Source organism: Bactrocera oleae, chromosome 3 (assembly GCF_042242935.1).
Source record: "Bactrocera oleae isolate idBacOlea1 chromosome 3, idBacOlea1, whole genome shotgun sequence".
In the NCBI taxonomy this organism is placed as follows: domain Eukaryota; kingdom Metazoa; phylum Arthropoda; class Insecta; order Diptera; family Tephritidae; genus Bactrocera; species Bactrocera oleae.
The window spans coordinates 1,917,491-1,940,305 of NC_091537.1; the positions used below are offsets into that span (position 1 = coordinate 1,917,491).

The 22,815-nt window shown below is 36.9% G+C and overlaps 6 protein-coding genes across 8 annotated transcripts; 3 read left to right on the forward strand and 3 right to left on the reverse strand.

The window, feature by feature from the left end:
• The first annotated feature begins 187 nt into the window (after window positions 1-187).
• LOC118682164 (probable RNA methyltransferase CG11342) lies at window positions 188-1,460 on the forward strand. The gene is made up of 2 exons (XM_036369400.2): window positions 188-328; window positions 555-1,460. Exons 1-2 carry the CDS (start codon window positions 248-250, stop codon window positions 1,344-1,346), a joined length of 873 nt encoding a protein of 290 aa, XP_036225293.2. The 5' UTR covers window positions 188-247; the 3' UTR covers window positions 1,347-1,460.
• Window positions 1,296-3,064, reverse strand: escl. The gene is made up of 3 exons (XM_036369398.2): window positions 2,761-3,064; window positions 2,505-2,697; window positions 1,296-2,448 (listed from the first exon to the last, which is right to left on the reverse strand). Exons 1-3 carry the CDS (start codon window positions 3,060-3,062, stop codon window positions 1,555-1,557), a joined length of 1,389 nt encoding a protein of 462 aa, XP_036225291.2. The 5' UTR covers window positions 3,063-3,064; the 3' UTR covers window positions 1,296-1,554.
• A 51-nt stretch (window positions 3,065-3,115) lies between these two features.
• Window positions 3,116-4,312, reverse strand: dgt2 (dim gamma-tubulin 2). 2 transcript variants are annotated; one of them, XM_036369401.2, is made up of 3 exons: window positions 3,932-4,312; window positions 3,333-3,876; window positions 3,116-3,254 (listed from the first exon to the last, which is right to left on the reverse strand). In XM_036369401.2, exons 1-2 carry the CDS (start codon window positions 4,176-4,178, stop codon window positions 3,368-3,370), a joined length of 756 nt encoding a protein of 251 aa, XP_036225294.2. In that variant the 5' UTR covers window positions 4,179-4,312; the 3' UTR covers window positions 3,116-3,254; window positions 3,333-3,367. The 2 variants fall into 2 exon arrangements, with proteins under 2 accessions (XP_036225294.2, XP_069963213.1); XM_070107112.1 differs by lacking the exon at window positions 3,116-3,254 and having other exon boundaries at window positions 3,284-3,876.
• Window positions 4,313-4,323: 11 nt separating this feature from the next.
• LOC106624494 (uncharacterized) lies at window positions 4,324-4,834 on the forward strand. Its single transcript, XM_014244240.3, has 2 exons — window positions 4,324-4,418; window positions 4,484-4,834. Exons 1-2 carry the CDS (start codon window positions 4,404-4,406, stop codon window positions 4,760-4,762), a joined length of 294 nt encoding a protein of 97 aa, XP_014099715.1. The 5' UTR covers window positions 4,324-4,403; the 3' UTR covers window positions 4,763-4,834.
• A 138-nt stretch (window positions 4,835-4,972) lies between these two features.
• LOC106624491 (U4/U6.U5 tri-snRNP-associated protein 1) lies at window positions 4,973-8,988 on the forward strand. Its single transcript, XM_014244236.3, has 7 exons — window positions 4,973-5,336; window positions 5,719-6,638; window positions 6,700-7,146; window positions 7,204-7,298; window positions 7,362-8,135; window positions 8,208-8,433; window positions 8,505-8,988. The coding sequence occupies exons 1-7, from the start codon at window positions 5,096-5,098 to the stop codon at window positions 8,655-8,657; spliced, it is 2,856 nt and encodes a 951-aa protein (XP_014099711.3). The 5' UTR covers window positions 4,973-5,095; the 3' UTR covers window positions 8,658-8,988.
• LOC106622467 (protein-glucosylgalactosylhydroxylysine glucosidase) lies at window positions 8,824-12,076 on the reverse strand. Of its 2 annotated transcripts, XM_036369388.2 has the most exons (12): window positions 11,858-12,065; window positions 11,429-11,784; window positions 11,024-11,317; window positions 10,847-10,947; window positions 10,480-10,763; window positions 10,197-10,429; window positions 10,049-10,136; window positions 9,798-9,989; window positions 9,556-9,724; window positions 9,317-9,500; window positions 9,115-9,255; window positions 8,824-9,048 (listed from the first exon to the last, which is right to left on the reverse strand). In XM_036369388.2, the coding sequence occupies exons 1-12, from the start codon at window positions 11,962-11,964 to the stop codon at window positions 9,008-9,010; spliced, it is 2,190 nt and encodes a 729-aa protein (XP_036225281.2). In that variant the 5' UTR covers window positions 11,965-12,065; the 3' UTR covers window positions 8,824-9,007. The 2 variants fall into 2 exon arrangements, with proteins under 2 accessions (XP_036225281.2, XP_036225282.2); XM_036369389.2 differs by lacking the exons at window positions 8,824-9,048; window positions 9,115-9,255 and having other exon boundaries at window positions 9,418-9,506; window positions 11,858-12,076.
• Window positions 12,077-22,815: the final 10,739 nt, after the last annotated feature.

Sequence of the window (22,815 nt, forward strand, 5' to 3'; positions counted from 1 at the left end):
TTTACTAATTCCAGTCACTCATTTTCGTAAAAATCTAATTTTTGCTACAAAAACAAAGCACTTTTCACCGTTTTCACTTTTATCAATGAAAAACTGATATTTAAATGACAATAATTTCACTGTACAACGGTCACCGACGGTACAAATTTATTTTTACATTGCTGTTGAAGATTACACTTTGCATAATTTATGTTTTAAGTAATGTGTGAGAAAGAGATAATTGACTGCTTAAAATCTGACAGTCAAAATGACGGCTACAGCGACGCGTCGGCTATTCAGCAACCCAGCAAAATTACAGGGAGCTTTAAATGAACATAAAAAAGAGCCGGTAAGGCAGTTTTACTTGATTAAATAAAATTACAAGCAAAAACTGGCAGATATATATTTTATTCACTTATTTTATTACATCATTTATTTTCAAACCTATTTATTTAATTTTAAATCATTCCAATTATCCTTACTTTACTGTTGCCAACATGTAAACTTTGCATAAATGTACATATAGCAAAGAATGTAGATTATATACATATATATATATTTTACATTCTCTGTAGCTAGTATACATACAGATGTGCAAATGTCATTGCAAACAACTGTATAAACAAAAGTACATAACTACCCAACAAATAATGGAATACCGAAATAATGATCCTGGAGCTGTACAATATGGAAACTTCATAAACTACTATGATTTCAATAACGCAGGACAACGTTTAAAACTACTACCACGCGATGTGTGGATTGACACTGAGAATCCCCATTCTGGTGAGCCCTATTTGGTGCTCGATATTGGCTGCAATGCTGGAAACCTGACTCAACTGTTGTTTACATTTTTAAATGAATGCGTTGGTGCAACGCATGGTCGTAATATACAAATACTAGGTGTTGACATCGATTCAGATTTAGTGAAGCGAGCTAAAACAGGAAATGAATTTCCGTCAAATGTGAGTTATGAGCATCTGGATGTTATGGATTCAAATGAGTCTTATCAAATTAAAGAATATTTACACAAATGGAATCGTAAAACTTTTGACGTGGTTTGTAGTTTCTCTGTAACCATGTGGATTCATTTGAACCATGGCGATGACGGTTTAAAACTATTTCTAGAGAAGCTTTGTGACTTGGCTGAATTGCTTGTTGTTGAACCACAACCATGGAAATGTTATCAAACAGCATTACGACGAATGAAAAGAGCTGGCGATGAATTTCCCCTTTATAAAGCTCTGCAATGGCGTACAAATGTAGAAGAATGCATACAAGTTTTCTTAGAAAGTAGTTTGGGAAGAAAAAAAGTGTTTGAATGTTTACCCACTCGATGGCAGAGGCGTATTTGCTTTTATCGGTGACATGGTTGTTCCAAATTGAGTTCCAATCATCTTTGAAACATATAATTTATATAGATTTACTGTTTTTAAAGAATAAATTAGAATTACATTGACAATCATAATTGTAAAAACTAAGCTCTCCATAGATTTTGTATTAATATATATATATATATATGTGTGCAGTATATACTTAGTGATAAATTTATTGTTATAAGGTTATAATAAACAGTTAATTTGAGCGATCCCATCGCCAAATGGTGCCATCATCACAAACACATATCAAAATGGCTCCATCTTTGCAGAACGATGCCTGCCTGATTGCACTTGTACATTTGGGATGTACCAATGTGCTACATTTCGTTAAATTCGGGTCTGAGTTATCTAACTCCCAAACATAAGTTTTGCCCTGCTGATTACCCAGAGCCAAAACTTTTTGCCAAAAATTGAAAGCAAAACGAACAAACCATATTTCACATTCCTTATAGTCAAAATGATGTATAATTGTTGTTGTAGAATCCTGAGCTTTAACATCAGTATGTTCAAGTTTGCCAGGCTTCCAACATACAATTGAATTCTCGCATGACTTGGATAGAACAAAGTCTCCAAACCACTGCACACAGTCTACATAATTCCGATGAATGTCTCGTGTAGAAAAATCGGGGAAATGTTCTTTAATTGTTGGAAAAGGTGTTGCGTTTTTACTGATATTAAATGTGCAACTATTTTCAATAGCATCCCTAATCGAAGGCTTATCAAGGCGCCACAATTTCAATGAGTGATCCATACCACTAGACATAATCCGATCGCCGCGTAAATCAAAATCAACAGAAAGCACTTCATCGCGGTGCCCTTCAACACCTCCAAATATAGCCACACATACATCTGTTTGAATGTTCCATAGTCGAAGCGAGTGATCCTTACTGCCCGATAGTAGAAACTGAGGCAATTTGGGATGAAATTTTAACTCGTTTATTGCATGACCGTGACCAATGTAATGCTTAGTGCATACATGTTTCGATGGATTAAATATGCGTATAACTCCTCGATACCCAGCGGCAGCAAGTATTGGATCGCCGTTCTCAGGATCGTAGGACCAGGCGCATGTATAAAAATTCTCGTCGGGCTGCAGAAACATAAATTGTGGAATAAGCTTTCTTAATAATAAACATATGCACCTACGTCAGGATCCGCATAGCACTGGAGCAACTTTATTCCAATTGCATTGTTGTCACCTTGCTCGTTTTCCCGTGGGCACTCATAAATTGATATACGATCTTTTCCCACTGATGCGAAAATTGCCTGCTCCTTAATAAGATGCTGATTAAACTGTGCACCGAATAAGGGTTGTCCGTGATCCTCACGCAGATGGCAACTAAAACGAAAACAAGAAGTTAGGCTCTTTAAACTAGGTAATAGTTTTTCTATACATACGTACATATATTTGTAAAGTGGTTTTACTATCTTTTTTGACTTTTTTCGTGTTTTTGAATTCTTCCTGTTATTGGGCGATTTACTACGCGATGTAGTAGTCGTCGCCGTGCTTATTACACTTCCTGTTTCATCTTTATCTTCATCAGATTCTTCGCTTTCTCCTAAAGAATTTACTGTAATATTTGAAGGGACTTCTAAATCGATTATGGGAGGCGACTCCGTCGCCTGTGGAGGCGGTGGTTCTACACTATTAGCATCACTAGATTCTTTGACTTCGGAATTCTCCTTTATGTCATCAGAGGCCATTTTAAAATGCAGATATTTTTTCAGCTATAGAGCATTAACTATTTACTTGATACTAAAATTGGCGTCGAAAAATACAAAAAAAAAAACAAGAAACTTCGTGGTACAATGACAGCTGAAAGCCGGTTTTTGGGTAAGAGGCGTACGGTGATATGGGTGGGATAAAGCGTTGCCACTCAAGGATGTTAAATACATCTAGAGTATGAGGAACAGAAATATGGATATTTACGTTTTTTGCTTATATTTTCGAATATTTTACATATAATATATTACATTTATTGCATGGGTAAAAAATTTAAGAAGGTGCTCTAATTTGAATCTTTTCCTGCAATTTTTTCTGTCTCCACATCTATATAATTTTCAATTTCTTTGAGCGCTTTCGCGCAATACTCAGTTCGTGCTAGTAATTCATTAGTAAAGTAATTTCTCAGAATATTGGATTTCTCTTGCGTTAGTCGCCCTTGGGCATATAAGAGCTCTAATTCATGTGCAAGGTATGGACCCATTTTCAAATCTGCAGCAGCTTTGAGGTAAGCACATTTGCGATTACGAGCCTCTGCAAGTTTTTGCAAATTAGAACGATGTTGGGACTCCAAGGAAATTATTTGATTAAATCCTGAGGGCTTTTTGGAAGCACATTGTCCGACTGGTGGTGGCGTACCAAGTTCTACAAATACATCTGGAACCTCTGCCTTTAACTTTTTACCAAAATCAATGACTGGTTGTAAATTTAAACGTAATAATGATACAATTTCTTCGCGTATCGCTTTCCGCTCAGTATAAGTCAAATTTATAGCATCTCGAAGAGTTTTCAAGCCTATTTAGGGATTATATACGTTAGAAAAAATTATGTTATTTTTTCATTTTTTTACCTAGAAGATAGTCGTCTGCTCCTCCAACATTCATATGCAAATAGTCATTGACATCAAGTACTTTTATAGCATAATCCACTTGTTCACCACTATCGGGTAAATCCAATTTATTTATTCTTAATTTTTGCAAGTTATCAAGGATCAAACGTAATTTCCTGATCTTGCACAATTCATTGTCACGTTTAGTTTCCATCTGCCTGCGCGCCTCAGCATTAAGGATGCTTAATGTTTCATTTGCATCGGTCATGTTTACTGGTTTCTAATCTAAATTATTTATTTATAAAATATGTTAGTAATAACACTTAGGTAGATTAATTTCTTTACGATCGTGACTAGTTTGTTTGAATTTTTCGTTGTTACCGCTTGTAGATAAAGCAGTTTCGTTATTCAGCGTTTGACAGTCCGGGCAGTGAACGTATATTCCCTGCTTCGAGAGTTGTTGACAGCCAACTGTTTATTGTGAATTCTGAAAATGGGCAAATCAAAGGTATGCATAATGAGTTTTCATAAGTTAAAATAAAAATAATAAAATATCTACATATATTTCTACAGAAACAAGAAGAAACTGCCCACAAATCGCATAAAAAATCTAAAAAGCATTCAAAGTCATCGAACGAATCGGATAAGGAATCGGAAGATCATTCCAAAAAAGTGAGCACTTTAAAACGTAAACAAACAGAAGTAGCACGTGTACTACAACTTAAATGCGCTATACTACTCCAAGGAACTTTATCATATTTGGAATACACAGAATTAAGAGAAGAGTTATGTCGTCTAAGTGCACTAAAGGAAGCATTTGCTCAACAAGCCGCTAGCTTAGAAAAACACTAAAATGACATATAATGTAATTTTTAATACTAAGACCCTTTTTATGTAGTAAACCTAATGTTGACGTTATCAGAATTGCTTAAATTGATTATTTTAAATTAAGTCTTTAATTCAGAATGTATGTATTATTAAAAAACCATATAAAATAAATATCAGGTGTTTTATTCGATATTCACAATAATATTATCGGCGAATATACTGCTTTGACATTTTGTTGAAAAATCTCCTAAACGTCAAACCCACATTCATAAACGTTTGCTGATTTTTGGGAAATATTTTCGGGTGTTTTCCGTGAATCAATTTTAGATTTTGTGATTATTTGGCAAATAAATAAAAATGGGATCTTCTTCAAGTGGAAAAAAACATAAAAAAGACAAAAAATACAAACATCGTAGCATTGAAGGAATTGATGAAGGGGAAAGTTCATCCTCGCATCGTCATCACAAACACAAACGCCATAAGGAACACAAGGATCGGCATCGCCATAAGAAGCATCGTGATCGTGACCACGATCGTGAAAAAGAGCGTCGGCATCAAACAGAAGTTATTGCTTTAGAAGAGTCGGATTCAGATGACAGTAAGTGCACTGTAGTGCGCTGGTATATTGTACACAGTATTTTAGTGTGTAACTCAGTGTAAGCGGCGTCAATTTGGCCAAAGTCGCTTTTTTTGGAATAGCATAAAAACATTAATGCAAAAAGCGATTTAATTCAAGTTGTAAAGTAATGTAAATTAAATTTTTATACTATTCCAAGAGTTACACAACCATTTACGTGTTTATGATAAATCATCGCGTTTTTCTCTTCTTTTTACTATTTTTCAGATTTGCGGCAGATATTGAATATGTATGAAAAATTTCGCCACTATTTGAAAGCGGTTTTGAAATTGACATCTTCGTACAAAGCGATAATCAAATTAAAATTTTTTTTTAATATAATAGCGTGTTTTTTCATTTTTAGGTTCCGATTGCGTTGAGGTACCTCTTGATGATATCCCATTAAGATCTTATGGACAAGATAGTGATATTGAATGTGAAGCACCACCGCCTCCACAGCTGTCAAAGCATATTATAGAACGTGAAAAAGATCATGACCGCCAAAAGGATAGGGAAAAGGATAAAGATTGGGTTCGTGAACGTGAGCGAGAAAAGGAAAGGGACCGGTATGAAAGAGAACGAGAGTTGGAGCGCCGTAAAGAAAAGGATATGGAACGAGATCGAATTGAAAGAGAACGAGATCGAGAAAAGGATCGTGCTCGAGATAGAGACCGAGACCGAGAATTACGAGAAAAAGAGCGTGACAGGATGGAACGCGATCGCGATCGCGAGCGAGTTCGAGAACGAGAACGAGAACAACGTTTCGAACATGACAGAAGTAATCGAGATCGTGATCGCGAACGAGAACGAGAACGTGAGAAAGTAATTGAAAAATCAAAAGATCGACAGTCTCGTGAGACCCGTTCCCCTTCACCTATTCCTGAAAATGGCGCAGGCGATAGTCTTTCCATCGAAGAAACAAATAAACTACGCGCTAAGTTAGGGCTGAAACCTCTCGAAGTAGATAGTGGTCCTTCAAGGCCAGCTACTTCATCCGCAGCGGCTGTCGAAGCTAAAAAAGTGCAGCCAGGAGAAAAAGAACTGTCCTCTTATAAAGACGAATGGGGGGAATTTTTGCATAAACCTGCGTCGAATTTAAAAGAAAAGGCTGAAGCAGAGAAAATGAGAGAGAAACTGAAGCAACGGAAAGAAAAAAGATTCTTGGAGGAGCAATTAGCACGTATTCGTACTTTAGGTGAATCGGATGAAGAAATGGATGATGTCTCTAAATGGGTGTCACGAAATCGTCGGGTTATTGATGAAAAAAGGGAAGCTGAAAAGAGGGTTTGTATTGAAATGCGATAATAAATATTTCATTCTTTTTATAGAATAATTTCATTGCTAGGCGAGAATGATTGAAGAAATGGATGCTGAATTTGGCGTAAACGATTTAGTAGAAAAAGAAAAAGAGGCAGCACGTCGAAAGGCTTACAATGATAAGCATCTCAAAGGTTTACGAGTAGAACACGATATGGATGAGTTTACTGAAGGCAAATCAGTCATACTGACTCTGAAAGACAAAGACGTTTTGGACGAAGATGAAGATGCTCTGATAAATGTGAATTTGGTTGACGAAGAGCGGTATCGTAAAAATGTTGAAAATAAGAAACAAAATCCCCTCAGTTATGGATACAATGTTTACGAAGAACAGTATGACGAGCTGGGTAATCCAATTGAACGTGGAGTATTGGAGAAATACGACGAAGATATTGACGGGAGTAAGAAAAAGAGAGAATTTGTCATTGGCGATAACTTAGAGGAACAACGCGAGCATCGTAGAAAATTGCTAGAGGTAATCTATCTATTCTATTCTATGCTCAAATTCTTTTCATGACGAGTTTTTTTCAAGATAAAAACAAAGCTTGCAGGCAAGCGCTTGGAAACTTTGGAGGATGCCAGAATCGAACTTGCTACTGATACATATTCCGAAGCTGAGTTGACGAAGTAAAAACAAACAATAATATTTCAACAGCGTCTTCAATTAATTTGTCATCTTTTTCGTTACAGATTCAAGAAACCGAAGAAAAAAGTAAAGAAACTAAGAAAAAAGTTGAAAATCGAAGACTTGCTTCCATTAACTGGCGAACCATTGGAGCAGCACCTAGGGAGCCGAAGAGATCGGAATCGGGGAGCAGAAAGTATAGATATAGATATAGATGATACAAAAGACACTGCTTCACAAGTTAAGATGGAAGAAGCTGACGATGATCTTGAACGTATTCTTTCCAAAGCACGAAAGTTAAAACAGAAAGAGAATATAATTAAGAAATCACTACCCATCGATATAAACAGTATCAAAGATGAGATCAAAACGGAACCCGTTGATGGTGCTGACGGCGAGGGTGGCATCCGCGGTGCAGACGGCAACATTGTACTCAACGCTACTGCTGAATTCTGTCGTACCCTTGGTGATATACCCACCTATGGCATGGCTGGCAATCGAGACGAAGATTCCAATGATATGATGGACTTCGAAACGAATGACGGCAACGAAGATCGGTTTAACGATCGACACAATGAACCGGAACTTAATCATGGCACCTGGAATTCGGTTAATCCAGATGAAGTCGTACAGCCAGCCGAATTTGAAGATATTGGCGATAATTTGGAGGATGTTGCCATTTTAGATGAGGAGCCAGATGTTAGTGCTGGTGTGGCGAACGCTTTACGTTTGGCCCTATCAAAGGGCTATTTAGAAAAGGAGGAGCACAATAGGCCAAGCAACTCAAAGATGGCACATCTGCAAGCAAAGAATTATTCAATTGAAGACAAGTCGGCAGTGTAAGTAAACTAGACTTCCACCATACAATTCAGTTTACTTAAATAGCTATAAATATTTTATGTAAATTTCAGGGAAGATGATAAGTTTGGACGACGTGATCGCTTCCATGCCGGTCCTATTATGGAATTCAAAGACAAAGACACTTTCAAACCAAATGTAAAGTTGGAATATATTGATGATAATGGCCGTATTCTCAACTCAAAGGAAGCTTTTCGATATTTGTCACATAAATTCCATGGCAAGGGGCCGGGAAAAAACAAAATCGAAAAACGTTTGAAAAAAATGGAACAAGAAGGCGTAAGTAACACTTACAAATATATCAATATGAAAATTAAATATTATATTACATAACTTATTCATATTTAAAGTTGATGAAGACAATGAGCTCCACAGACACTCCTTTGGGCACACTTACTATGCTGCAGCAGAAGCAAAAGGAAACGAAGACACCGTTTGTGGTACTTAGCGGTGGCAAGCAAACAGCTGCTGTTACTGGCGCCACAATATCCAAATATAAATAAGATACTTTCTATGTAAAAGTTTTTATTTAAGAAATTTGCGGATCGAACTCTGCGTATCGAACTCTGCGTATCGTTAAGTATTGTAGCCCTATGATAACCTAAATTTTCACAATATAATTAATCAGTCGTAACCAGTCTGCATTCCCATACAATACCAAAACGAAAATTGCAATAGCCCAAACGGACAATTATAAAGTGATTACCAAGCGTTCAGTAGCCACAGTTCACAACATTTATTAAATAGTCGTTCAAGATAAACTAGTATTGTAGAATAACTTATTTTTTCTAAATGTCTACAATAAAGCTGAGTTGTATGAAACCAGACACAATACGGTAAGAGCATTTGTTATTTAAATCGTGCGGAGAGATACCGTATTTCCAGTCAGGTCGACTAAAATGAAAAAAAAAAAATTTCTCTTATTTTTTTTTTGTTCTGAAAATGATGTCTACCACTTACTTGAGAAACGCTCATCTATTGCATACTTTTTGGAGTCGACAAATAACTCAATGTTCAAGTTGCCCTTTTCCACACAGCTTAATGTTGTCGTTCCGTTTGTACGAATTTTCAAGGCAAATCTTGATTGCGCAAATTTTATACCTAAATAAAGAGAATTATTGCTCACAAACTACGGATTGCAGTTGAAATATCCCAAATTTACCATTGATCGTGAAACCTTTGCTTGTGGGCAGGCAGTAAGTTTTTTGGATTACCATTATAGACTGATTTCCATTCAACTGCATACGTACACCACCATAGCCATTGATAATTGTTTGCAGAAAACCGCCAATGCCCGTAAGAAAATTTGCCGATCCCTGAAAGCCAATTTTGTTCTCACTCCAGACCTACAACTGACAAAGTCATAACTACAAATGACAGTCTTCTCGTAGACGATCATACCTTAAACTCCGGTCGTACATAATCCTTGTAGCCCCTTTGGAAATATAAGCTAGCTTTTGCTATATCTTCGACATCTAAAAAATTAATGGCAAACATCGACCATGACATGGCAGGTCCAGACTCACGGGTCACCGCCTCATAGTTGAGAAGATCGTTGTGTCGTGTAACGCTACATACGGTAAAATATTAATTTCTTCACAATTTATACGCGATTATAATTTAAAATGGCACATGATTCTTACTTGGACATGGCATACTGTATGGGATAGCCCAGTAGAACGACATCTGCCTGCTTCACAGTCTCACCGCGCTGGTAGCCCAAGTGCTGTGGGTGGTAATCCAGTTTCTTGTCATATAATATTTGCATGCGCCGTGCGATATCTAACCAAACGTCAGGCCGATCTTCGTCGCAAGCACACATGGAACACGCAAAGCTGTTTAAAATGAAATATTACCATTTATTCATTGTCTGTGCTTCAACTCGAAACTGTACCTTGCGAACTCTAGCGCCTGTTTAACAACGATATTCGTATAGACATTATCGCTGACATTGGAGTGGTCTTCATCTGGACCCATGACACCTATTGTACAAGCGGTAATTGATACAAATGTGTAACTGTATTGTTACTTGGAAGTGTTACCTTCTAGATGATACTTTTGACCATCATCCCTCACACGACTAACCAGGAACTCGGCCACTTCCTGCGCAATTGGCCAGGCGACTCGGCATAACCACTCTTTGGAATGTGTTACTGCATAGTGGTGCTGTAGTGCCAATAGGATATCGGGTGAGATATGAATTTCCTGTGCGGCGATCTCGGTACAACAAGGGTTTATCACTTCTGTACCTGTGTAGGCGCTCTCCCAGGGATACCTATGCATTAATGCATTAGAAAGTAATATTTTCTAAAATATTTAATTTACCGCGCCCCTTGATAGCCAGTTTGCTTCGCGTTATATCGTGCGCCGGGCAGTTGCTCGAATCGGTATTGCAGCAGATCCGCTGCCCAGCTCGTACTGAACTGTGTGACAGCTGGTAGCATCCAGATTTCTGTATCCCAAAAATTATGTCCTTCATAGTCGGCGTCGAGTTGACCGCGTCCAATGCCAGTTGGGCTGAGTCCAAAGTAAGCGGCATTCGGCTGGCTTGTGTTTAAAGATGGCAGGGAATTGGCCAAATAGAATATGCCAGCGTTAACTATATGCGACTGAAATATGTAGGTATGTACACGTATATTGCCATCATTGCGAAAATGTACAGTCTAGTTTACAGCTATTTTACAAATCGTACCAATTCCAAATTTCCGTCAATCTGTATATTAAAATCACTCCAAAATGTTCGCCACTCCAAAGCATGCTTCTGAAAAAGTAACTCCGGTGTAAGTTTTAAAACTGTAAATAATTACCGTTAACTATTATTATATGCACACACTCTTAAGAAATGATTTAGATTTGTGTATGTTTATACCTTCAGCCATTTCCCGTCGTGCCATCTCCTCTTTCTCGTCTGCAGTAATCACATAGCGGTAATAAAACTCGGCTTGGCCAGCACTTAGTTCGATGGTATGTTCAGTCTCCCAATCATCGCTGAATACCACGAAAATCTTACGTGGCTCAGTTTGAAATTTTGGCTGTTCTAATAAGCGGGTTACACCTTGCAGCATCTTATAGCTCACTGTACCGTTGGTGCTGTTCAATGGTGAGAAGTCAAAAGCTTCGCTTTCACTACCGGGCTTTCGGATCAACTTGATTAGCAATGGATCTAAATGAAGAACATGCATTACAGTAAATATATATCATATCTATGCTTATATATATCAAAAGCGGAAGTGCATTGCGTGCCAGTTGATTAGCAGACGTCATCGTTTTTTACCTATAGCGCCGGAGCAGTGCACGAAAAGTTCGTAGATCAATGCACGATTGTAGTAGCGGTGTGGGTATGTGCGTTGTTCTAATTTCAGCTGCAAGCCATTCGCCTCATAGGCAAATTGCCAGCGGAAGTACCCATCTTGCAGTTGCAGTTCAAACATATCCGGTATGATGGCGAGCTCCCACTCCTCGTATTGAATTGTGGCCACACTTAAGTTAAGCCAATTGGGAATACGTGCACGGCGACTATTGCCTGCCACGCCGTTGTAGACACCATTCATGAAGATGGCATCGCCAAATACAGTATAGCCCATATGTCCATTACCCAGCGTGGGCATAAAGTTAAGATCTGTTGGTAGTCTGACGATATTTTGAACGAAAAACTCATGGCAAATCGACTTTTTCGTGTAAATCAATAAATTTATGTACTCACTGCTCTGATTTCATTAAATATTCACTGATTTCGGCTGAAGACAACAAACAAACGTTTGTCAAAATCATCAAACAGATTTCAGCATACATTGGTGGCATTGGTGGCATCGCTGGTATTTCACTTTTGTTGCGTTGTTATTATTCCGTTGAGCTGCACTGGTTGACTGAGTGTTTTACGCTCATCATGCGACTTCTTAATCAATAATAAATTGCTTTTGTCGCATTGATACTTGTACAATATTAGCATATATAAATATTTACAGACTTGTATGATTAGTTGAACTGATAAAGCTTGCCTCTTTCTGTTATGAGAAGTGTGTAAATCAATAAAGTAAGTACAAGTTCCAATATAAAAAAGCCTTATAAAAACAAATCTTTATACTCAGTACAAAATGTTGTACAATATTACGAGGGCCGGATAAGTACGAAGCCTCACCACACAGAGTCGCCACTGCCGCAAGAGAAATTTACTACGTAGTATAACTATTCTCATAGACGTCTACTGTCAAAACTTCAGCCTATTCGGACTCATAGTTTTGTTTTGAACGCCTTTGTTAAAGAATTTGGAGCTCCACTGGGTCAATAATATTGAGTTAAAAGCGGACTATATTGGGCAATAAATCGGCATTTTTTAAGTTTCGTTTTTCTTTGTTTAGACTAAATACTTATCGTACAGCCCTCGTATGTATAGCATGTGTGGATACGTATATACAGGTTGGTTAAAAAGTTTCTGCGACCGAAATGAAAAATTTTTGGTACGAAATATATTTTTTATTCAATATCATATCCTTTAACCTAAATACACTTCTTCCAATGATCCTCCAATAATTTTATGTCATCCATAAATGACTTTCCGGAAGCTCTGCAAAATAGCTTCTTCATTCGACGAAAAACATGTTCCACGAAGGAATTGTTTCAGGTTTCTGAAGAGGTAGTAGTCGCTGGGAGCCAAATCTAGTAACCAATCAACAAAATTACTTTTTCATACCAAAACACTGATGCCATAACCTTCTTTGCTGATTGTTGTGGCTTCATCTGCTTTGGAGCTGTGCAACCAGTCACCCTTCAGTCCACTGTAAGCATTCTTGTTTCAATGTAAGATCATGGTAGTAGATCCAAGTCTCATGCATAGTTATAAAACGATGCAAGAACTCGGTTTAATTCTGCTTATATATAACGCTCCAAAATATGCTGAGAAATTTGTTTTCGATCCAGCTTTTTCATATGCAATTCTCCATGTACAATAAAATATGAAGTATTCATTCGGCTGAGATGTCTATGGCATTAGCAATTTCACGCTAAGTCAAACTTGGATCTTCACTAACAATATTATGAACTTGGTTACGGTTTTTGGTAGTCCTTCGCGTGGATCGTCTTTAAGTCTAGTACGATCACATTCAAATTCACCAGCCCAAAATTCAACGGTGCGTTTTGAAGTTGAGGACAGCTTATACACTTCTAACAATTGTTCATAAATTTCCTTTGCTTTTAAACCTTTTAAAACAAGGAATCTAATTACTCTACAAGTATGATATTCAATTTTTTCCATATTAAAAAAATACTCTGAGACGTCAACTTTAAGTGGCCTGTAAACAAAGAATTAATTGACAGAAGGACTTGTAACTTTTTTATATGTTTCACGACAGACGTACCACCTTGAGAAAAAAAAAATTGGAGCTAGTAGTGCTATTTCATGTTGAGAGCAGACAATTCATCCAACTTATATTCACTTTGCAAATATTTAATTTACGTACTTCTAAAGTTCTGCTCGGGGGAAGTAGAACATAACCTAGCGCTCTGTGTCTAAACGACAAATATTGGACAAACATGCATGGTGGAAAGTGCTAAGCCTCTAATGTTTACCAACAATTGAAATAATTCAAATTATTATCAAGCAGTCTCTAAGGAGGCATCGACAAGTCTGAGTTAAAAAAAATATTTATAAACAATTTGATGAAAATATATTGCTGGCTGTTACGAAGATCTTTACTATGCCTTCATTAAGATTGGCTAGCACAGTTCACCACCCAAATAGTAGTATTAACTCTCAAACGAAGCGTAAGCAAAAAACTGTTATACATTTTACATGCCGCACGCACATACATACATACAACTGAGGCTAACTCGCACGTACTCCAGAAATCATTAGCAAGTTTGTAATAACATAAATCCCACCTTGACCGTGCGTTGAGACCCTTCACTTGGCCAGCACTGGTTCCGGTGATGATTCAAGCCGTTCCCCTTGTAAGTAACGCGCAAATATATATATATATGTATGTATATAAGCACTCATATATACTCCGTTGCCGCTGCTTAGCCCTATTGTGTGACTTATGTGTTGCTGATTGTCGATCAACCGGCCTATCTACACATCTACGAAGAAACCGGGTGCCAGTCAAACAACTACACACGCATACTCACATGTATACTGGACTTGAAAAGGCGATGCACTAGGCGGTGAGTTGAATTAATTTTAATGATGTTACGCCACAGTAGATTTCCTGCAATCTTACATGCTCAGGTGTTTCCATATGAGAAATTTTCTAATGTCTCCCTACTGAGCTTCTGCACATACACACACATACACATAATTATATTATTACTATTTCTTATATCATATGTATGTATGCATGTATGTATGTATGTGGATGTGTACTGCTACTCTAATGTCTTCCCATAAAATAGTTTCTGTTATGAAAAAAGTGTGCGTGTTCGTGAGATATCGTTGACTACCGTCTGTGGCGGTGATTTACCTCTTTATCGGTGTTTTGCCGCATTAATTCTCACTTACAAAATAGAAAAAAAATCGTATTGATTTACCTTGAAAGTGAAGCGAATTCTGTTACTCGGTTGAAAGTATTCGCTACGAACTCGAAAAAACATTTATGTTGGGTTTTCAGAACTTTTTTTTACTGTCTCATATCTAAATTTGCGTTATCTTATATTTAAAGAAGTCGCAATCTTTCCATGCTAAAGCTTGGGTGGGTTCGATCCCAAGTTACACGGTTTTTTTTAATAGCATTCGCATTAAATCCATTAGCCGTTCAGAGTAGTTCTAAAACCTGTATAACAAATCAGAAGAGGTTACCCTCCAAGGGTTAAACTTAAACGGGTTGTCCGCTATATATACACGTAAAGCATCCATAGCTAAGCACAGCTGTTTTGCTCGAGCTTCTCGTCGAAAGTCCGGTACGTACTTATTATTCGTTCGGTCTCTCTTGCAGCAATTAACTTTGATATCGGAGCGGTAATAATTGTAAAAAGCGGAAAAGTTCGCTTGCCTGACGCATTGCAGTACAATGACAGTGCTTTACTCTGCCTTTATGCCGCTAAGCACGTCCCCCCCCTACTTGGCTCTATTCAACACACTCGCCGATGGGTTGTCTTCTTTTTCTATCTTTTTCAGTTATACATTCTTTTTTATTTAATTTTTATTTAAGAAGAAATTAACTTATCATGATTGTGCGGCGTGGCGAAGCGTAACTGGTGTATTTACCGAGCCTAAAAGGAAACAAATGAATAATATTTATACGAAAAAAGCATAAATTTCGCAATTGTTTGGGGTTAGACTTTGCTGGAATTCGCTGCTGCTACCACACCATTCTTTTATATTTTGCGCCGATTTTGACATGAAATTGGAATAGTAAATGTTGTACAACCACGCGCTATACAACAATAACAAGTCGCGTAGTCGCGAACGCGCGGAGCTGTGTTGAAGGCAAAAAATCAGCGAAGCGTTGCCAATGAGTTTCCGTTGAAGCGATTTGCGCATGCAGACCGTTTCGCATTTACCTATAAAGCCGGACTTTTCGATGATCCACTCTTTCGAACAATTTTTCGGCACATTTGTACTTTTCCGTTCAACTCTCTAAATATTTTCAATACCTGTTACTTCATAGAAACCTGCCTCCATGCATTTTTAAAACATATTTTGTAATGGCTTGAGGGTGCGAATTAACTCAACCCCGAACACATGGGTTTCTCGTTCTTGTAAATTTAAATACATTATGCATTTAAGCATTTAATATGGTTATACTTATGTTGTTGTACTATAATTTTAATTGCGTGTTTGTGGTTTATTTGTTTGTTTATTTTGTGCAGTTAATTGAGAGAACGAAAAGTGTGTGAACCTTTTTTTGGGCGACTATGATTTCGAAAATTTTCTCATAATTTAATTTGTATATATGTAAGTATCTCTGTGGGCATTGGTGTACCTTTTGTGCATATTTCCCGAGGTAAAAAAACATAGCGATGCATACACATATCTTGTTTATATGTTGTGTGCTTTTGTAATTTACTGCTGAAGCGCAAGTTTTAGTGCTTTTTATGGCCGAATGCTTCTCTCGTTTTATACTAACGGTAACATTTGCTCTTTTTGCAACAATATTGTTCATTAGCTATATCATCATGCACATCACATATGGATGTATGTGTGTAAATATATAGTAGTATACTCGTATATGTAGGTATAAGCTAACTCTACATAAATGTTTATGTGTAGTTGTAAGTTCAAATATAAATATTATGTGTACGTGAGCACTGTATAATTTTGCATATTAATAGAAATCATAGGTTAAAAAATCGATATACCAAGAGAGTGTTCCACTACCTGTACAAACTTTAATTTTTTTTTATAAAAAATATTATATTTCGAAAAGTATTTGCAAAACAGCATATAAATTACAGCAAATTATGCTATTTTATTGAAAAGAACATGACAATATAATAACTGAATTTCCAAAAGTAACTTATTTATATGAAATGAATTGAAACACAGCCCACATACATACATCGGGATTTTCCTACTGCATATCTGTAAAAGTCTGTATTTAAGGGGGTTACATGGGTTCCACGGCTTCAAAACATAAAAAAAAAAATTATTTTTGTCTTGTTTAATTCTTTAACATCTCTAGAATATTATCCTAATTTCTCAAGTTGATCCCAGTAATAGTTTTGGAAGTACAGCTTTAAACGCGTTTTTCTCGAAACTTTGAAGTCGGTTGTCAAGATTTCTCGCGAGCTACTCAACCGATCTTAATGAAACTTTACAGGTCGTTGAGATATAATTTAAAAGGTCTTCAATTACAACTATTTAAAAAACAAAAAATGTCGAGAATTTTTTACCAAAATTTGAATTTTTTTGTAAAAACGTCTGCCAAAAATACAATTTTAATTTTTTTAGTTTTTTCTTCGTCCAATACCTAGTCTCTTTTTACTTTTGCTGATCCTTTTTAGAAGTTCTGCTGTCAACGCGAAAGCACATTTTTTCCGAGAGACTGCCGGAAATGACCGAGTTTTGAATATTTTCCTTTGAACATTTCTCAAAATCTTTATCAAATATGTATCTTCGGAATAATAAAAAATTTGAATAAAATATTTAAATTTTTATATGAAAAACAAAAATTATTGAAAATGGGGCGTTTTTTGCTCGACAAAACCCATGTAACTCTTTAATAAATAGTGTTGGAGTGAGGTACGGAAAAGTTAATAGTCCCAATAAAATATTTTTTGAAATTGAAAAAAATTGAACTGCATACAGTAATTAGATTCTTTTTTTTGAAAGGTTTAAAAGCAAAGGAAATTTATGAACAATTGTTAGAAGTGTATAAGTTGTCCTCAACTTCAAAACGCACCGTTGAATTTGGGGTTGGTGAAGTTAAACGTGGTCGTACTAGACTTGAAGACGACCCACGCGAAGGACTACCAAAAACCGTAATCAAGTTCATAATATCGTTGGTGAAGATCCAATTTTGACTAAGCGTGAAATTGCTAATGCTATAGGCATCTCAGCCGAATGAGTATTTCATATTTTACATGGAGAATTACATGGAGTATTGCATATGAAAAAGCTGGATCGAAAACAAATTTCTCAGCATAATTTGGAGCGTTATATATAAGCAGAATAAAACCGAGTTCTTGCATCGTTTTATAACTATGCATGAGACTTGGATCTATCACCATGATACTAAATTGAAACAAGAATGTTTACAGTGGACTGAAGGGTGACTGGTTGCACAGCTCCAAAGCAGGTGAAGCCACAACAATCAGCAAAGAAGGTTATGGCATCAGTTTTTTAGGATGCAAAAGGAATTTTGTTGATTGGTTACTAGATTTGGCTCCCAGCGACTTCTACCTCTTCGGAAACCTGAAACAATTCCTTCGTGGAAAGCGTTTTTCGTCGAATGTAGAAGCTATTTTGCAAAGCTTCCGGAAAGTCATTAGAGGATGGCATAAAATTATTTGGAGGATCATTGGAAGAAGTGTATTGAAGTTAAGAGAGATTATATTGAATAAAAAAATATATTTCGTACCAATAACAGTATTTTTTCATTTCGAGTGCAGAAGCTTTTCAACCAACCTGTAATTGTCTGATTAATTCTCAACGATAGATTTCCAGCTTTGTAATATATGTATACAAAATAAGAACCCAAATATATTTGTTTATATTCACAAGCTTTAAAAATATTGTGAGTTTTGTAAGCTCCTCGTGTTGAATTTGCAAGCAAAAACTACAATTGAGCGGTCGTCTATGTTCGTATGGTATTGGTACAATAACAGCCGTACGAAATAAAATTCAACCCTTTACTTTAACCAGCACTTTGTGTGTGTATAGGCAAATAGTTTTGTGTGCTCTTCAGGTCATGCCATGCCATTGTATATTTCCTCATTATCCTTTATTCAAATTTAAATTAAAGCGCGTGAGTTGGCGCAGTCATTACTTTTCTTGCTTTGCTCGCACCTGTTAGACACCTGCAGTAGTTAGCCGCTCTATTTCCATTAATATGCACTTGCAAGTAGGAAAATCATGGAATTTATAATTTACTTGTGTCTATATGTGTATGTAATTGACTTGCGGAAGGGATGTATATTATGGACTTATTCGCAATTTCGTTTGAGTTACTTCAAAACTCTAACTTATAAAGTGTAAAACTTTAGTTTGTTCGTAGCGTTATATAGATTTGAAACCCAGCAAGCATTCGGTTGGGACTACTACCATTTGCTTTTACTATTCTATTTGCTAACTGTTTATAAGATCTCATTTATTATTATTAAGGGGGTATATTAGTTTAGAGGCATGAAGTTTAGGTAATTTTTATAGTGTTGTAAAAAAAAAGGCAATCAAATTTTTATTAATTAATTAAAAAAAAAAAATGTTAAAAACTGGCAGCTGCTGAAGGGGGGTTTCAAAAAACTGGCACAAGAGCATATGCATGATTTTAACCATCCTAGTCATCTGAAAGGAAGAAAATATTTTTTTGACAAAATGGCGACTGATTTAAAAAGAAACGATTTTTTTATTTTTTCTTTTTTTTTTTAATGAAATTTGGGAATATGTGAGCTTATACTAGAGAGAAGTCTATAAAGAAGATTCTCTAAAAATTTCACGTAAATCGGTAGAGTAGAACTCGAGAAATCGCGGTATCGTATGAAAAAGTCTGGTCTGAGAAAAACGCATTTAAAATTACGCGTAAAGTATTTTATTCGATTAGACCCAGCCGAACCAGCTTGGAGGCCGGGTAAGTAAAATGAATAACTTAAGATATCAAAAATCCTCTCGTAGACATATTCTTAAATAGTTAAACTTTTTAAAATATGAAAAAAAAATTTTTTTTGAAATTGTACACTAGAATACCCACTTAAAATTATATGTGGCCAATGTCAAAGCTACAAGAGTGGGCAATAGCCTTCCGATAACTTGGAAAACTCAATTGTGATACGATTTTAAGATATGTAATAAATATAAAGTAAAAATGCCCTGAAAATTTTCGATCTTTAAAAGTTTTAATATATTTTAAGGCAAATAACTGATTTAATTAACGATCTTCCAATTGGACAGCTGCCATGCAAAAATCTTCGCTGGGTAGCATTTGCAGTAGCTGTCTAAACAATAACATACAATATATACCACACAATGTGGCAGAGCTGCAGCGGCACATTTGCAGGCTTGTATAGTTTTCTCACTTATTTTATGCAAAATTATCCGACTTCTCAGCGGTCAGTTTTAATGAGCTGACATACATACAAAGGTACTCAGGCAACAACGCGAAATGTTTGAGCCACCACTGTGTCGGCCTTATCTATGGACATTATTCCTGGCAACTCGAACTCGAAGCATTGCAAAAGGGGTTGACTGCACGGCGAGGGGCCCAACAAACGCGGCTGCGTTTCAGAAGGCACAGTATAAACACACTTTGCAATTTACACACCTGTAGCAGAGCGTTGCCTGGCATGACATGGCATGGCAATGGTGGCAGCGAAGATTATTCAAAGCGAAACTATTATCGACTACGCCATCTTGTTGTTGCAGCAGTAAAAATGCAAATGCTTCTAATGAACGAGAATGATGAGGCAAGTTTAGCATCAAAAGCAGCAGCAAAAGAACTGAGAAAACTAGTTACCGTTAGATAAGTTAACATTTATACTTGCACCACTCATTGTTAATGCCTGCCACCGTTTGTTATTTTAATTCGCTTATCAGCTCATTTAAATAGAAAGAATAAAAACATTCTGCCAGCGCAGCATGAGCGGAAGGGATGGAGTGGTGGTGAAATTACATGCAACAGTTTAATTACTGTGGTCCCAACAATTATGTACAAATTCGTTAAACGTGAGAAAATGTTTAGCCAGGTGCTTATTACACCGAAATAGACAAATGATGTTTATTCAGTTTATTTATTAATTTAATTTTTTAAGTTTCTGACGAAATTCAGAAGATGTCTTAAGCACTTTTAAGGGTAATCATTGCTATGATAATCATTTAGTTAATCAAGTTAATGCACTTTTCGAGTTGTAGTCTGAGTCTCTTCTTTGCTTTGGAAGCCCTACGTTACTACTTATACCTTTTCTTGATTATATATCAACTACTCCTCCCAGATTTATATATCTCTTCCATTCCTGCACAACCCAATTCATTCTCATATTTATCATTGCTTGAAGTCTAACTTTTCGTACTCCAACTGAGACCCCAGCGCATACTCGTATTACCTAAATCCAACCGACCGCAGATAAGTACTGTAATCCATGACTATCTATATCGCTGTTAAAGAAAACAATGCAATTTTATAAGAATAAACAGCGCTTGAATTAAATCAACAATAAGATGTGAGCATAAAATTTATTACGCACACATTAAACTGCAACAAATGTGCCATTATCACGCCCCTTTGCGCAATATTGCCAGCGCTCAAGCACATATGCACGCGCGTGCGCACAAGTAAAGCCCGATTAAGTGCATCATCAGTCGCATCTGTCAAAACAAACACGGCATGGGTGCGCAAGCGCAGACGACGGCACATTCAAGCAGCCGGACTGACCACTTGCCGCTAAGCTTCTACACTCTGTTGCACAGCCACACACCGCCGCGCATGTGGCGCAGAAGCAAAAGCGGCTACCATGAGTGTGCACTTGATGCAGATGCTGAAGCTGCAGTTGAGGCCAACAGGTGAATGCCGCATATGTTTGCTGTATGTGTGTGTGGGGCTATTGAGTAATAAAGTTACTACTGTTTGCAATTGAGATTGCGATTTGGCGTTGATGGCACTTGCTGTTTCGCTGTTATCGATGCATGCTCCTTTGCTTTCGGGTGCGGTGATGGTGGCCGCGATGGGCGATTTCGCGGAATGATTTATGCGTACGCGAACCCAAAGTGTGCAAATGACACATGAAATGGGTAACTAAATACAGTGCTAGTTGTTTAACACATTTGTTGCTAGTTTATTGAATTCATTTCGCCATGGCAATTGATTTTATGAATGAATTCGAATCAGGTTCGTGTCTTAAGTCTTTAGAATTTTCGCAAAATCTTAATTGAGTGTTTGTCAGCTACAAATTTCATACAAATTCAAATGCGTACAACGCTAAAGTACAGTTACAATCTAAGCAAATGTGAATAACTGTTAAATTCGCCAATTTGTGCCGAATGCCGGCGCGTTGCACTTTGAAGAGCCCCTTAGGTGTTGCAAACAACAGTTTTAGAGTCATAAGAAAACACCTCCAGCCAAATTATACATTGCGTGCTTTACATTGTTCCCCTTTAACAAGCGTACGACACCATTATACAATGTTAATAATCTTGCAGAATTTCATCTAGTTGGTTTTCATATAAGCAGCGAGTTTTCCAGGCAGGCACATCTCAACTAAAATTGCAGCTTTTCGAATTGCTCATCGCCGCTTGAGTTGAAAATAAACAAACTCGTCTACGTCGCATGCTTTAGTCGACTTTAAAGAAATTTGTTTGTAATGGGGGAATTATGGTGTTTGCGCATGCGCAACCGCCGCCACAATGCCGCGCAAGCTGATTACAATAATAATAGCGTTAACAAGTGCTTTATAATAAGGAACCTAAGCGCTAGAAAGCAGTGGAAAGACAGCACTTTAAGGTGGTTCAAAAACTATAAATGACGAGTTGAAATTCGTATATAACAACCTCTTCATTTGTCTCATACTCGTTTGAGCTACAGTGAGTGTATTATTATTATTTAATAATTGCAAACATAAAAAAAAAATTATATTAAACTTGGGAACTGGTGGCAACACTGCACTTTGTATCTGCGCAATTTGTGCTCTATGGTGAAAGCCAATTATTACACCTGCCTGAACACGTCAACGTTAATTCTTAATTACGACTTCTTCTATTACAGCGGCGCATAATTTACCTTTCCCTCTCTTCCTATCTGCCACAAATCATCTACATACTTCTTTCGTTTTGATTTGCTAATATAATTTATGAATTTGAATGGGGGAAACAAAAGACACTCGGCACACGCACGTTGAGGTTAATTTAGTGCAGAATGTGAGCAAATGAGCGCACCAAAGCGTAGATCCTGTGCACACAAACGAAGATCACTGACCGCCTCCGGTGGCTTACTTGTTAAGTTCTCGGTCTCATTTAAGTAAAAATTATTTTGTCATATACACGAGCGCGGCGCTGTGATTGATTGCGCGCAACTGTTTAGTGTT